This window comes from Fringilla coelebs (assembly GCF_963513975.1).
Source record: "Fringilla coelebs genome assembly, chromosome: Z".
Lineage (NCBI taxonomy): Eukaryota > Metazoa > Chordata > Aves > Passeriformes > Fringillidae > Fringilla > Fringilla coelebs.
The window spans coordinates 24362021-24377746 of record NC_140031.1 but is presented as its reverse complement, the minus strand read 5'-3'; the positions used below and the strand labels follow the sequence as shown (position 1 = coordinate 24377746).

At 39.1% G+C, this 15726-nt stretch overlaps 2 protein-coding genes across 2 annotated transcripts in view; both read left to right on the top strand.

Moving 5' to 3' along the window:
* The window catches only part of IQGAP2 (IQ motif containing GTPase activating protein 2), a 123122-nt gene extending 119696 nt beyond the window's left edge, over nt 1–3426 (top strand). Inside the window, exons 34-36 of the mRNA XM_084225876.1 lie at nt 695–838; nt 1901–2009; nt 2502–3426. Of these exons, the coding sequence (XP_084082002.1) occupies nt 695–838; nt 1901–2009; nt 2502–2615 (367 nt within the window). The 3' untranslated portion in view covers nt 2616–3426. The remainder of the gene's footprint in view (nt 1–694; nt 839–1900; nt 2010–2501) is intronic.
* A 3843-nt stretch (nt 3427–7269) lies between these two features.
* Nucleotides 7270–15239, top strand: F2R (coagulation factor II thrombin receptor). The gene is made up of 2 exons (XM_084224980.1): nt 7270–7483; nt 13738–15239. The coding sequence occupies exons 1-2, from the start codon at nt 7423–7425 to the stop codon at nt 14946–14948; spliced, it is 1272 nt and encodes a 423-aa protein (XP_084081106.1). The 5' UTR covers nt 7270–7422; the 3' UTR covers nt 14949–15239.
* Nucleotides 15240–15726: the final 487 nt, after the last annotated feature.

Below are 15726 nucleotides of genomic sequence, written 5' to 3'. Positions count from 1 at the left end.
ATTTATTTAAGACTGCCTTGGAGAAAGAAAAGTCTCTGTCTATGTAAAGACATGTATAGATGTTTCCAATACATTTAATTGGTGCTACTTTGCAGATCCATTTGCAAGGTTGGAGGTCTTGAAGCTTTGGGAAGTAATTATTGGTTTCTTCCTTTTTTAAAAGTTTTAGGGTTTATTTTTAGAATGGAAAAGGGGGAAATAAGGAAATAAGTACCTAAATAATTTTACCTTTCAGATATGATAGAGTTACTTGAAAGCTATCCCCCCAACAATGCCACCAAAGTGTTAAAATTAAAACATTTTACTGACATGAGCAGGAATTTTCCTCGTGCATGCTTCATTGATCCAAAAATTAACTCTAATTACAGAGTATTTACCATTTATGTCACCTTAAGTTTACAAATTGCTATTTTAAACTGAAGATTGTGGACTCTTCAGGATCAGAGTTGCATTTCACCATAGAATTGAAAGAAGTGCTAAAAGATGATTCAAAATCATTGGCAAGATATTTAGATGATTCACTGCCTGCTAAAAATTCCTCTAACTATGAGATTTTTTGGGATGTTAATTTGGTTTTTTTTTTTAGAGAAGTTCAAGAAAGAGTGAAAGAAAGTTAAATATGGCTAGAAGAGTAAATGAAATATTAAGGATCTGACCAAGACACCAAAAGCCAGTTTTCTTGTTCTCTTTCCAGAAATTCACGGAGGTCAATTAAATTAGATGGAAAAGAGGAGGTGAAAGGAAGCAAAAAGCTGAAACAGACCTCACTAAAGTACACAGCTGCAAGACTTCATGAAAAAGGTGTCATCCTAGAAATTGAAGATCTTCAAACCAATCAGTAAGTGCAGTACAAAACAATTCAGAGTATTTTCTAATCAACAATTCCTGAAGGGGCCTGGCTTTGGATAAAAGAACTCTTAAAAATTTTCCGTGCCACAGCTGAAATTACCTCAGACTTCTGCATTCAGAAGGATGCTGCAGTCTTATTGTTATAATTTTTTTTTTTTTTTTATTTTGTACCTTGCTGTATTATTACCTTGGGAAAGTACTTTAAGAAGCCAGCCCTAGCTGGCCCCAGCTAACCATCTTACATGAACAAGTCCAAGTTTGGCAGCAGACTCACCATTACTGACCATGTTTTTATGCAGTTGTAGCAATCTTTTTTCATATATTGACCAGTCACTTTCAAATAACTTAGTAAACCTCAGGTTTTCTGCTCTTCCTCGCTATGACAGGGTGAATGGATGTGGTGGTTTAACATCCCCTTTGTACTCTTCCATTCTGAGGTTGTGGTAGTGGAAGTCTTCCATTCTTTGCACCTTACCATCCACCTTCTGCATAGAAAAGTTTTCTCCAGTTTTTTTTTTTTTTTCCCTGGGCTTTTTTTTCCATCCCCCCAAGTGGATTCATCAGGTGGAGGAAGCCACATGAAGCAAATATGTACCTGCAAGGAGATGCTTGGACATGGCAGAAGGAAAATCTGGTTGTCCTGTTTCTATCCACTGGGTGTTAGTTCCAATTTGTTCACTGAACTTCCTAAAGACTTTTTTTTTTCTTTTTTGGTGTCTTTTTTTGTTTGTTTGTTTGTTTGTTGGTTTAGTTTCGATTGGTAGGTAGTTTTATTTGTTTGGTTGGGTTTTTCTGGGTTGGGTTTTTTTGGGGGGCTCTTTCTCCAGTACAATAGACTTCAGAATTCTGTATTTCACACTACCAGTACTACAGAAAGTCTCTCAGAAGACACTGTATGGAGTGCAGTGCAGGGAGGGATGGAGTGATACTTTTGACACCAACAACACTGCTTGTGGTCAAACTTCTATGTTCTGCAGGCTTTCTCCCCAAAACTGTCTCGATGATATGAAACTGCACAGCCTATGTATTCAATTACCTTTCTTGTTTCAAGGTTTAAGAATGTCATGTTTGATATCACACCTGGAGAAGAAGTGGGTGACTTTGAAATCAAAGCAAAATTTTTAGGAGTTGAGATGGAAAAAGTGCAGCTCCATTTCCAGGTTTGGATTTTGTTACTTTGCTATATAGCTGCTGTTGCGCTTCCTGTAACTACTTTTCCTGTAACTTCCTGTAAAAACTTTTTCAATATTCTCTTCACATTTATCCATGAACCAGTCAATCAGCACAGAGCAGCAGCTAATGTGGAGATTAACTATATAACTTCTGCAAGATGCCAGGCATGGGCAGGGAATTAATGTGTATCTTGGGGCAACTACATGAAATCAACTTCCACATTAGTTCAGGTGGCAAGCAGGAAATACTAAAAAAAAAAAGAAAAGGAAATACACAGAAAACAGTATTTCTTCTGGTTTGCTGTTGCTAACCATCTGTAGCTTAAGAACTAGAGGACATGTAATGTTTTCTGCATGTGTCCCAATACTTGCTTGCAATTGTTTAAGTTATTAAGAACCTAGAGTTGGTGATATTTATCACGTCTTGTTACTGTAAGGTATGGATTTAGACAGACACTAATGATTTTTTTCTCATTTCAGGATTTGCTTCAGATGCAGTATGAAGGTGTGGCTGTAATGAAAATGTTTGATAAAGCTAAAGTGAATGTGAATTTGCTCATATTCTTGTTGAATAAGAAGTTCTATGGAAAATGAGTACTTTCAGATATGATGGACTTCATCAATCAGTGGGAAGTCTACTCAGTATTTTTTTGCTTATAAACATTTGAAGTTTGTCGTTGGATGCTTAAGTTTTACAAACACACACCCTAAAACACCAAATGTTCAGACGAATGTACACAGTGCCTTTTCAGCATTGATAACAAAACAGAAAACTAAGAAATCTATTCAGTTAAACAGCTCAAGATTTCATTGGTGTTGGTACTTTCAAATCAAAATATTCTTTGACACACAGCTATTGTGTAGATTTTAAGGTAGGCAGAAATTGAATTTAGTTAAATATATAAACCTCTTCCTATTGAAACATTTTTAAAATTACCTCAGATATATAATATAGCTGATACTAGACTATAAGTATTTACCAAAAGAAAACCTAATTTGTTTCTAAGATAGTTTGAGCAGATACTTAGTTACATACTAGCCCTATTTTGTGGCAGTTGTCAATTGCAAAGCAAACTTATTGTGCAATTCAAAAATTTTTATAGGTAATTATAAAGCAACAATAACGACTTGCTTCACAAAAATATATTTTGCAATTCATTCCTACTAAATGCACTACTGCCTCGTGCAAAATGACATTTTCTACTTTCACATCCTTTGGAGTGGTATTGGGGAAATCTGAATAGCGAACAGTTGTTCAGTTTGAAGTATTTGAATACCTAAATTGTGCCTGTCTTTTTTTTTTTTTTTTGTAAGAAAATAAATGCAATAAAATCAGTATTTAGATTGGGTTTTTAAAATATTCTTTGGAGATTGTTTAATGTAAAATAAACATTGCTTAATTAAACTGGCTTGGTCCCTAAATTTCATTTCAAGGAATTATTAAAGCTGCAATTTAGATGGTAATTGAAAGAACTTCTTTCAGTGCATTTATAAAATTGCATGCAATTAAGCCTGACTGTCCCCAGTACACTTGAGGAAAGCTACTCAGCAGTGAAAACTTATGGCCTTTATGCTAGAGAATATGATGATGATTTTGCTTAGGAACTATCACTTATACCTACAGAGCAGAAGTTTGTGCCATAGGCAAAATGTGACCAATAAAAAATAATTCTTTCTCTCACTTTTCTTGTAACAAACACTTCAAAAGATGGAGAGCGAGACATTCTGGAATGAATTATAAAAGCAAATATTAAATAAGTATTAACTCTGTTAAGGGAATAGAACAGTGTCAAGTCTGGCAGATATAAGGATTACAAACTCAGCTGATATACTAACTGATCTGTGGTGTTACACAAGCTGAAAAAATTACTACAGTTTGAACACATGACTACTTTAAAACAGTTAATATCCCTAATTAAAGGATAAAAAAACTACTACGTGATTCCATTCTCCTTCTAGCTGATTATGTATGAACCATTTTAATATGACATAAATGCTGTAATATTGATAGGTGGATAGAAAAGTGAAAACAGCACTTCACTTTTCCTTCCAAAGAAGAGAACTGCATTTTACTTGAATAATAACTAAATTCCCAATCTTTTGTTCCCCTTTTTATTTGCAACAGACTTGACTAATGGCTATATTTTTAACAAATTCTAGCTGAGCATTAAATCTACCACAGGTGTGATGATGCTTCTAAAAACAGACTCTGGAGGTAATGTGTCAAAAGCCTGGAGTTGTGCTGGTGAGACATGCCAGAGACCCGCAGCCTTTATAGGAGTAACTCACTCCTGGATATGCAATTTTGTGTGATACACTTGACACATCTACTACCTGCCTGGTTCTAATGCAAATAGCACATTCCTCAGTTATGTCCTGGAGCAGGCAAGCTTGGAAAAGCTTCTTTGGTTCCCACATAATGACGAGTATGAGTGGTACAGTCTTTGTACCAGCACGCCCCTTTTCCAGCCATTTCCTGGGCTTCCCGTTCTTCCTAGTACACATCAAAGTGTAATTTCCATTTAATTTCTTTGAACTCCTTTATAAGCTTTTTTCCTTAATTAGGTAATTCCCTTTAGGGCCTTGTCACTGAACAGTAATATGAACCCTGCTGAACAGGACTGACCACAGTGCTTTCTACCCCCACTAAGATTGATGGTAGTGTGAAGTACCACACAAATGAGCAAAGTGATTCTTTTATCACCCACTGCTGCTGACAGCTACTAACTACAACAAAAAGGAATGGCTTTTTAGAGGCTACTGGAAGATAGAATGTGGGAACTTCAACATTAGATAGGACTTGCTGAAACCAGCTTCAATCAAGAAATGGTGGTGTGGAAAGACTTGCATTGCTAATTCAAAATCTGAGAAAAAAAGCCAGTACAACTGAACTGGGCCTATGCATCAGTCGTACCTACAGGAGAGAATGCATCTTTCTTTGCACAGCCTGCCTATCTCTCAACTTTGCCCTCCTTAACTGGTGGTAGTGAAAAGAAATTATAATAGGCAACAGTCTTAGTCTGTTAACCCCAAGGCTTGCATTTTTCTATTACATGTCTTTAGAGTTGACTGAGAGTGCTTGGCAGCTAACTTGGTTTATTTTGGAACTTTTCCATTCTCAAGGGCCTCTGAAGATACAAAACTACCCACAAAACTGCAGAACATCCTTCTGCTTAGGCCAGGCAGACAGGAACACCAAAACAAGCACTAGATTTTTCTATTTCACTTTGCACTGGTCAGTGGACCTCCATTAGCTGTCCAACTTTCTTTTAAAGAATACAGGAGTAAAACAACACCTTCATTCCCAGAAAATCCAAACACTCACAGCCACATGTGATTTTGAAAAGTTTGTAACTAGATACACAACCCTCTACCTAGATGACTGATTTCCCTACTTGAGGTATGTTTCTGTGCTCATCTTTCAGCAGTAACTACCCACCTCTGACATGCTACAGGGTAATCCACGTATTGGCAGCAAGAACCATCTCCTTCCACAAACAGTAATGATGTAGCAATCTCACTATATAGGTGCAGTCTTTTTTGGTAAACTTGGTGTGTTTAACAGGAATGAAGTTTTGTTCTGTAACATACCTCTACTAAAAAAAAAAAAAATTCTGAAAAAGGTGCAAGAAGTAGAATTAAAAACTAAAGCTTTACAAGTAATGAAGTCTTCACCTCTGCTACAATACGTTATCTTGAGAGGCAGGAGCAAATTGATTCACAAAACTGAAGGATACAAAACTTAGATTTGGTTTTCACATGCAGACATAAAATTTAACAAGCATGAGTTTATTCACTTGCTGTATTTATAATAACTACATTACAAAGATGAAATGGAATAGCCCTATGACTGTTTCTAATGTCTGTGACTAAAATACTTCCTGAAGGTTCAATCAGAGTTTGTCTTCATATGTTTCACAAACTCTGTAATCTAATTTATTCCTCAAGCATTGACCCACAATTACAATTTTGTTCAGTTCTGTTTTGGGTTTAGAAAGTTAGCAGGGCTAACTTTTGTGTCTGTTTATAGAACTGTGAGACCACAGAAATGACCAAGAATAGCTTCACTCTCTCTTCCCAGATGAAATAATCACCTCTTACTAAGGTATTTTCTAAACAGATGAATAGCTCAATTAAGTAAAAGGCATTTTCCCTAGGTTTCCTAGAGCATGTGGGATGCTAGAGCAGTAGGAAGGCAGGCCAGCTGTAAAACCTGTATTTATTTCTTTCTCTATACAAACAGAGTCAGCTTCAACCATGCCATGTAACTAGTGCTAGCACTGAGAGAACACCATAGAGACACACAAAGCTTACTGGAAACCAGTATTTATGCTTAGGAAATTTGTTTTCCCTGGGTTTTTTTCCTCCATTAAGAACAAAGGTTGGTGCTTCTGCAGTAATAAAGCCACTTCATACATATAAGCAAGTTCAAATCAGCCTTCCTCTCCTTCCCATTTTTGTCTGTACTGCTGTAAACAGAAGGATATACAGTTGAGGCATGGATAGCACAACCTAGCAAGCCAGTGTCCACTTTAAAGCTTCTGACTGTTTTATAAACAGTCAGCTTAATAAACACAAAGCACTTAAACACCAATGGGATGTTTTTTAAGCAAAGCTTCTAAGTAATAGCTGCAAAATCACCAAAGTATTTTCCTATACAACCTTCATGTAGGTTTTGCTTCAACCACCTTTTGACTTATGAGCATCTCTAAAGGAGTGCAAAAGTTTTCCGAAGTTTGTCCATGGCACATGCCACTGGACTGGGGAGTGGCACCACTTTCTCGGGGATTTTGGTAAAGTGACAGGGCTGCAGAGCCGGGCAATGAATCACTTTTGTGTCGCCCTGTGTTTGCAGAGCAGTTTACTGAACACATGCAATACAAGCAAGCTTGGACGTCACCTCCTTTATACGAAGTAGATCAACTGTAAGGGGCTTTTCTGAACCAGCGTGATCTTTCAGCTGTGAGTAATGCAGGCATTTCATGTGGCCTTGGAACTGCTCCCGTCAGGCATTCGGACTGCAAGTTTGGCAAACTTAGCTTAGAATAACCCCTTGAACACGACCCTTTGTTCCGGCGCTGCCGACCTCTCACCCCGCCCGAGCCCGCCACCGCTTCCCGTGTCCCAGCTGGGCGCGGGGGCTGCAGCCGGGTCTCTGCGTCCCGCGGGGCCGCGGCCGCTGCCCCTGCGCCTTCTCCTCCCCTTCCTTCCCCTCTCTCCCTCCCCTCCCCTCCCTCGCCGCCGAGCCCCGGCGCGCAGCCCCCTCCCTGCGGCAGGACGGAGTCCCGGTGCGGCTCTTCGCCAGCCCCAGCCTTCTGTGGGCTGCGTTCGCCAGCCCAGCGCCTCCCGCACGGACGGACGGACGGACGGACGGACGGAGCGCGGGGAGGAAGGCGCGGCCATGCGGGCCCGGGCGGTGCTGTGCGCCCTGGCGCTGCTGTGCTGCCCGCCGCCCCGGCCAGGTGGGTCCGCGGGTGGGAGGCGGGGGCCGGGCGCGGGGAACGAGCAGAAAGCGTCGGAGAGCACAGCGCCGTGTGCCCCACGGAGCCGGGCCGTGGGGCTCCCGCTTGGGAGCTTCAGTGCGAGTTCGGGCCGAGTTTTCTTCGGCTCTTTGTGCTCATGGCAGCGGCGAGGAGAGGCTGTTCCTGATGGTGAAGGATGGCTGGGGGTGACGCCGTAGCTAAGGAGGGCGGCTGGCAGGAGCAGGTGGTGGTGGAACGGACCAGATCGGCGAGATGTTGCTGCTGGATTCTCTTAATCTTTCATTAACAGCGTAAGAAGAGGGAGTGCCAGCTGAATGTCTAGGCGGTGCAAACTTCAGAAGATCTGCCAGCACAAAACAGTTCAGAATATGCACCCCAAGTAGATAGATGACTTCCATGGTTATTTCATGGTTGTTCACTAATAGCAACATCAGTGCCCTAACTGGTGAGCCCATGGATCCGTCCCGCTCAGAGCTTGTTAGATGATGGAGATGCTGAGGTAAGGAAGGTGAGAGAAGACATGCACGCATGTAACCTCACACATGTTATGGCAGAGGTACAGCACTACAGAGGATTGTGCGTTTAGAGATTAGCACAGGGTTTTTTGCTATTATTATTTTGCTTGATTCAGTTTAAGATTTCTTTCAATCAGCTAGTGGTGATAGTGCTGCTATAGAAATAACTTAGTCCCACGAGATGGCCTGCAGTAAAGGCTCAGGTCCTACCTCCATAAAAGGGCTGATTAGATGAGCAGCTAAGAGGAAATTTCAGAGCATAACATACTTTGACTACTGAGCTAAACTGAAAGGGGATAGACCTAGTGTTTGTAACTGTGCTGGGAGGAAGCATCAAAGCGGGCAAATAATTTTTGCTAGACAATTTTTTGGCACAAGGACAAGTGGGAACGAAGCTGTCAAAATCATGTTCATATATGAAGTCTAAGGAAAATATCTTTATAAGAAATGGGGGTGCTGTGCTGGTGTAAAAAACAAACTGTACATGTTTATACTAGACAAAAATTTGGTGGTATTCTTGCAGTTACTTCATGCACAACAGAACTAACAAAAACCAATCATCTGAATATGTCTTCTGCTCTTCTTATGCTCATTCCCATTGTAATAATATAATTTCCCCACTGTCCTAGATAACCTGTTTTTACCACAATGTACTTCATTCCTGTTGCCCATGCAGTGTTGTATCCTGAGATCTGCTCTGGCTTTGACCTGCAGCTTCTCTCCTGCTTTTCCTGCATCCTTCACTGTGCACAGTTACCACATAACTGACCTGTGCTGCTCCTTTGGGCAGGTGAAAAAGCACTAGTTTGGCAGTAGGTTGGTGTCAAGTGCCTACAAACTGTCTGACCTGTGCTGTTGAGATGCCTAAGGTCTGGACTTGCCTGCCTTGGGACATTGCTGGCAAAATAGAGAGATCATATTGGTTGTAGCCAGCATATTTGGTTAAAGAGATGAGAAAGGAGAGCAAAATGGAGCAGACACCCAGTTGCAAGAAAACAACAGTTCAAGTAAATGTGTTCAGATTGCTACTACATCAGTTGTGTAATCTAATAATGAATTTTGTATAAATGGAGATGTGAACTCATAAATAATTCAGTTTTATTTTTATAAAAGCAAATAACTGTCATCACTCCTACAAGATTGTGTCTTATTTTGTCATTAATGTGTCTGGCATGCATTTCACAGTCTGCCTTCACATGACTAATTTATGGGCTACTGAGTAATTTAGATTCTAGATGCTTATCACTTGGGGTTATACAAAGGGGAGATAAGAGGAACCAATTTGTTATAAGCTGGTATGCAGCTGTCACCAGTAATGCCCATAAATCAGTATTATTTGTTGTCCAGCAGCACATAGGGAACATATTTAATTGGCTTGTGTAGGAGCCTATTCTCTAGTCTCTCACATCACAAAGATATCCCTTGGGATATGAAGTCTGCTAGTTTATAACATCCTGTCCATACTCATGGGCCTACAGAAATATTTTTCCGGTGTCTTCTGGAGCTTAAGATTGGTCAAAGCTGTTGTATTTTCTTTCACAGAATGGGTGCAGAGTAGTCCCTTGCATATGTAAATAGACATGAAAAGAAATTACAACATATCTCTATATTTAAAGAAAAAGTCAGGGTAAGCAGCCTATGTGTATACTGATTGTGAGATGAACAATATGTAATAATTGATAGAAAAGAGCACATTGTGGAGTGTTAAAATTAAACAATCACAAACTTGCTGAGCTTTCTACATAATTCCTCCATGTCCTTGTTGGAGAACTGATGAAAAAACCACAGGGAATAAAAGAAGACTTTGGGCAACTTGAATGTCGTACTGATTCTGTGTAGTTTTTGCCTTTCAGAATACTTGTTGGAGGCAAAGAAAAGACTCTGCTTATCATTCAGTGTTCTGAGTACACAACGTCAAGGATAAAACCCCAGTGCTTTATCCTGCTGTTTATTTGTTCATAGTTTACTAATCTTGTTCTTTCATACCTTTTTAAATTTTATAGATATTTTGATAGAGTGATTCATTCTCATTGCTGATATGATAGAGTTCCTATTTGTTATAAAAATAGAAATCAGCCAAGCTTGACTTCTTCCAAAAGGACTGGATGGCAGCCTAAAAAAATAAGATGACCTTCTGAACATTTGTAATCATTATACAAGCTTTACTTGTGTTTTTCTAACAGATTTTTTTAATTATTAAAAAATAATTAAGCTGTAGTGAAATATGTTTTAAACAAATGATATCTATAGCTTGAAAACAGCTAGAAAGAATAATTTCACAGATTCTGGTGTAGTTGTAGCTATCAGTAGTTTCAAAACATTTTCTGTAAAGCTACTGTATATTGGCAGTCTTGTACTAACCCAGTTCAAAGGTCCTCTTTTATGTTCTGGCCTTTATTTTGCTAGGAAGGTTCATCACAATCTTTTGAAATAATATGACATTATTTCGTCCTGTTCCCTTCTGTGAATAAATCTCTATCTTCAGCTTTTTCATATAAACACTGACACACAAGGAATACATAACCTCAGGGCAGTACCTGTCTGCCTTTCTGTTTCAGAAAGTACAGAGTACATATTGTTTCTTCTAGAATTACACTGTGTCATACAAGCAGCTTGGTAAAGGATAAGAACTGATACATGACTGTCAAGCTTTCAAATTAAATTTAGTTTCATCAAGTTTAAGTCACCATTCTTTATATTATCAAGTGGCACCAAAATAGCAAGTGTGATGCCTCATTACATTTTTCCACAAAGCTGGCTTGCAAGTGGTACCTCATGTCATCTAAGTTCAAAATAGGGACATGGATTGAGGACAGGAGTCAGCGTGGAGGTGATGCTGACAGAATGAAGGTTGAGTTCAACGCTGAACTTAGAAAGCTTCTGCTTATACAAAGAGCACATAATTTTCACCAAATTATTCCAGAAAATTTTAACTAAACTTGAATTATTCATAATTTTTCTTGTTCTGATTTATTGTAATAGGATTCTATTCTTAGAAAATTTCTGTAATGGGGTAAAAGTCACTCTAAATCCCTTCATCTAATATACTTGTAAATAAGATGTCTTCAGGAATTCAGGATATAATTAACATTATTAGCAATGTTCAGTTAACTATAAGCAATAGCTAAGACAATGGCTGGTAGTCAGTGAAAGGTACTTATCCCAGTCATAGCATTTTTTTCTTGTAGCATATTTTTATACTGTTCTCAGGAGTTAGTAATGAGAAGTGGGTCAGGTTATCACCCAGAGCATCCACACTTAGAGACTTAACGTCAGTCATTGAGGGTCAGTGACTCTAATGATTAAGGTGGTTTGCTAGTTCTCAAAAGTGTGAAACTGCAGCACAGCTCAGGTCCTTCAAAGCTGAGGGATACTGGGATGAGAGAGGTGCTGGTGTCTCAGTTACCATGTCATACAGTGGGTAGTCTTGGCAACACAGTTCCTAACTCCAGGCTTCATTCTCTCTCTTCAAGTCTGTTTATATCTTGTGTTCCCAAAAACATGCATTTCTCACATGGAACTGTGTCACCTCTTTGGTACTCCACGCTGTTCTACAGTGATGGCAAAGCAAGGTGGACATGTCAACCTTTGGGGGACTAAAATTATCATTATCTTCTCTTTCAGTAGTTTTCTGGTTTGAAAATAAATACTCATAGAATTAAAAGTCTTAAATTCATAAAACTTGTGTCTACTGGAGATACAATAGGTACAGTTGACAGAGTTTTCCTCACTTTTACTGATGTCTTTACCATGGAGACAAGCTTCTGGGTGTAAGAAATCGGGGTGGGGGGGTGGCATTCATTCGAGTATAGTTATAATGCTCCCCAAAAGAGATGAAGACCAGTGGTGTAATTTGTGACATATTTCTATTGCAATCATCATTAAATACAGAAAATCTCCTAACTCTTTGATGTCAGCCACAGGCTGAAGTTAGAGGTGTCATACAGAAGGACTTGTGCTGCAGCTTAGCTGCAAAGCTAGGAGCTGACTCTTCGAGCCATCCAACTGCTTGGACTAAATTTATAAAGTGCTAAAGATTAAGGCTCTATAGTTCTGCCTGTTTTTCATGTTCTCCTTAAAAAGACAGAATAAACCCTTGTAGAAATGTGTTTAGTGCCCTTCTGTGCAATCACCGAATCTCACGTACTTTGGCATTTCTGCTTCAGACTACATCATTCCTACTACAGGCTCTGTAACAAGCTCCCAGCATATTTTTTTCTGACCGGCAGAGGTTGCAGTCTAGTCACTTTGCATATGAAAACTGTTCTCTCCAGCACTTCCCTTTTGTCTCTCTGCCCCTAGAATGCTGCTGTGACACAGCATGGTACATAAAGCACAGCCACTCTAAATAAAATCAGTAAATTGCCCTACCAGTCCTCTGATCTCCCCCCCACATTCATGTCTGAATTTCACAAAAATCCATGCTGGTTAGGGCCCTTCTGTCACTGCCTGTGCACAAAGGGAGGTAACTGGCTGCTTAAAGCTGCTGCCATTATTCTCTTTGCCATCTGCTTCCTTCAGATGTTTTGGTTTAAAAAATTGGTTTCAATTACTATGGAACAAATAACTGCTTCTAACGAGCAGCATCTTACACAGGTGAATCATCTACTTTCAGCTCAAAGATCTGAGCTAAGACACCCTCATTTTTGTTTTAATTATCAAAGATCCAACAAAGGATCAATTGCACAGGCAAACAGTGACTGGTTACTTGAGTAGCTGTAACTTTCTCACTTCGGTCTACCCACAGTACACTTGAATTATTCTATGCCAAAGCAGATTAAGCCAAAACTGAAAATTGCAGTCTTAGAAAATATTTCTCTATACAAACAACTTTGCTGAAATAATGCCTCAATAGTTCTTTTGATTGGTTGGTTGGTTTTTGCTTTTTTTACATAAATAACTCCCTGCCACACAGTTAATGCTTTATCACACTGATTTCCTGGCTTATTACATTCAACAAGCAGAGATAGCCTGTCATGACAGCTATGAAAGCATGCTGCAGAAGACCTTGCTCTAGAGGGAGCTGTAGGTTTCAGAAGTGCCCTGGGGGTACAGCAGATAGATACTGTCATGCACACTATGGGTTAGGATAAGTAGAACTCAGGAAGTGTTTCAGCACAATCTGTGGCTACCCATCTGTTACAAGCAAAAGGTTGATCCACATCTACCTTAAAAACTGCTCTGCCATCTCTTGATGGGGGACTTTGAGTTGAGTAAGATGTCTTCAGAGCACATAGAAATATTTCATAACCATAATGCTTTAATAGCACTTTTAGTTTTTATGATTTTGGTGATGAGTATTTCTAGTACTTCTAGTGGGAATTTTATGTATGAGTACTTACGCCAGCATCTCATTTCTTACAAAATGTGTAAAGGGTCTGGCCAAGACAGTTCCAGGCTGGCAGATTCCCTGTTGTGTTTAAGTTGCCCAAGGAGAGCACAGATTAGATTGGGTCCTTAAGCATAGCTAGAATCACTACTAATAAAAGCTTTCAAACTAAGAGATGGGAGACAAAGATGGACATCTTACCTAAATGTGTAGCAGGAGGAACTAAAATAAAATGGCTGACCTGTGGGCAACCTGTGCTTTGAATCAGAAATTAACCTTATTATTTTGTTTACCTAATGTAATCTTAACTTTCCTTCTTGAAAGATGTTTTCACTTCCCCATACCATCTAAATATTGACTTACTAATCGTAATACTTTTTACTTTTCAGGCTTTCCAAATAACAGCAGCATACCACACATCAGAAGTTTTTCCATGCATATTTCTTCCAGTCTGGAGGCTGATCTTACTGATCTTATTCCTATTGATGGTGATACTGAAAATGACTTGGAAGTTGGATCAGGAGCCACCAATCAGACTGCATCATCCCTACCTGAACGACGAATGATTTCAGTTCAAACGGCAAAATACCTCACTAGTCCGTGGCTGACTCGTTTTGTTCCTTCAGTTTACACCCTAGTGCTTGTGCTGAGTCTCCCTCTGAACATTACAGCGATTCTCGTGTTTCTGAAAAAGATGAAAATCGAAAAGCCAGCTGTAATATACATGCTGAATTTGGCCCTTGCAGATGTTCTCTTTGTAAGTGTGCTTCCATTTAAGATTGTTTATCACTTTTCTGGAAATGACTGGGTTTTTGGGCCTCAGATGTGCCGTTTCATCACTGCTGCCTTCTTCTGCAACATGTACTGCTCAATAATGCTTATGACGAGCATAAGCGTCGATCGCTTCCTAGCAGTGGTGTACCCCATGCGCTCCCTGGGGTGGCGTACACTGACTCGTGCCTCACTGGTTTGTTTTGTCATATGGCTTCTAGCAATAGCCGGGGTGATACCTTTTCTCCTGCGAGAGCAAACAATGGAAATACCCAGGTTAAACATAACTACGTGCCACGATGTGCTGAGAGCATCCGAACTTCACGGCTTTTACCTCCACTTCTTCTCTGTCTTCTCTTCTGTGTTTTTCATAGTGCCATTTATAATTTCTACTGTCTGTTATGTGTGTATCATTCGCTGTCTTAGTTCTTCCACCCTTGTTGCAAAGCAAAATAAGAAGACGCGTGCCTCGCTCTTGTGTGTGGCTGTTTTTTTTGTTTTCGTTATTTGCTTTGGACCAACAAATGTTCTCCTCTTAATTCATTATATCCATTTTTCATATGACAGCAGCTTAGAGTATCTCTACTTTGCCTATCTACTCTGTGTTTCTATCAGCAGCGTTAGCTGCTGCATTGACCCCTTTATTTACTACTATGCTTCTTCTCAGTATCAGAGACAATTTTTCAGTCTCTTCAATTGTAAAAAGACTTTTGATCCTAACATCAGTAACAGCAGTGGCCAGTTGATGTCTACCACTAGTACGAGAAGGGCTACGTTGACTACTAATGTGAATAACAGTGTCTACAGGAAATTACTAGCAATGCATTGAGATAACGTGCCTTCAAATTGTTTAATTTTTACACAGTTACAGACAAAAAGAGGACTGTTATATCCAAGAAATGCAAAACCTTAAACCAAGTTGGGGCATGATACATAGCTTTATGGATCCAATATAGTAATACACAATTCAAATTAAAACTCTGTATGTGTGTGTGCATAGATATATAAATATATATAGAGAGAAATATATAAAGATGTATGGTATATGTAAATACGTTAATGTAGAGGGGGATAATAATTTCTTAATAATAGTGGTTGAGTGTTTTTCAAATAAACTTTTTTTTCAGACAAATCCTTTGCATTGTTCAGTTTACTTTAGAAATCCCAGTTTAGTACTTCGAACTATATCTGTCAGGTTGAATAAATTATTATATATGGAATCACTATCCATCCAGTTGTTCCTGCAAAAAGTGAAAATACCTTTCCAGGCTTTTTTTTTTTTTCCTCCTATATGTCATTATTTCTAGAATTATCTATTAACTTACTTTCTTAATATTATTTTATATCTCTGGACACTGAAATTTTTCATTTTATGTTTTTACATATTCAACTTCAAAACAGTCTGTATGGTTTTCAGAATGTGAGGAACCAAAACCCAGCTATTTATTGGTCCAGTGTGTGACATGAGAGATAATTTCCAGCAGCTGGAGCTAGCTTGTTTTTGGTTTTGCTCCCATTAGTGTATGCTAGGCATTTTGGTAAGAAATGTGGTATTTTTGAGAATTAATTTCTGAAAAATTTGTGAGATTTTTTTTTTCACAACAAGT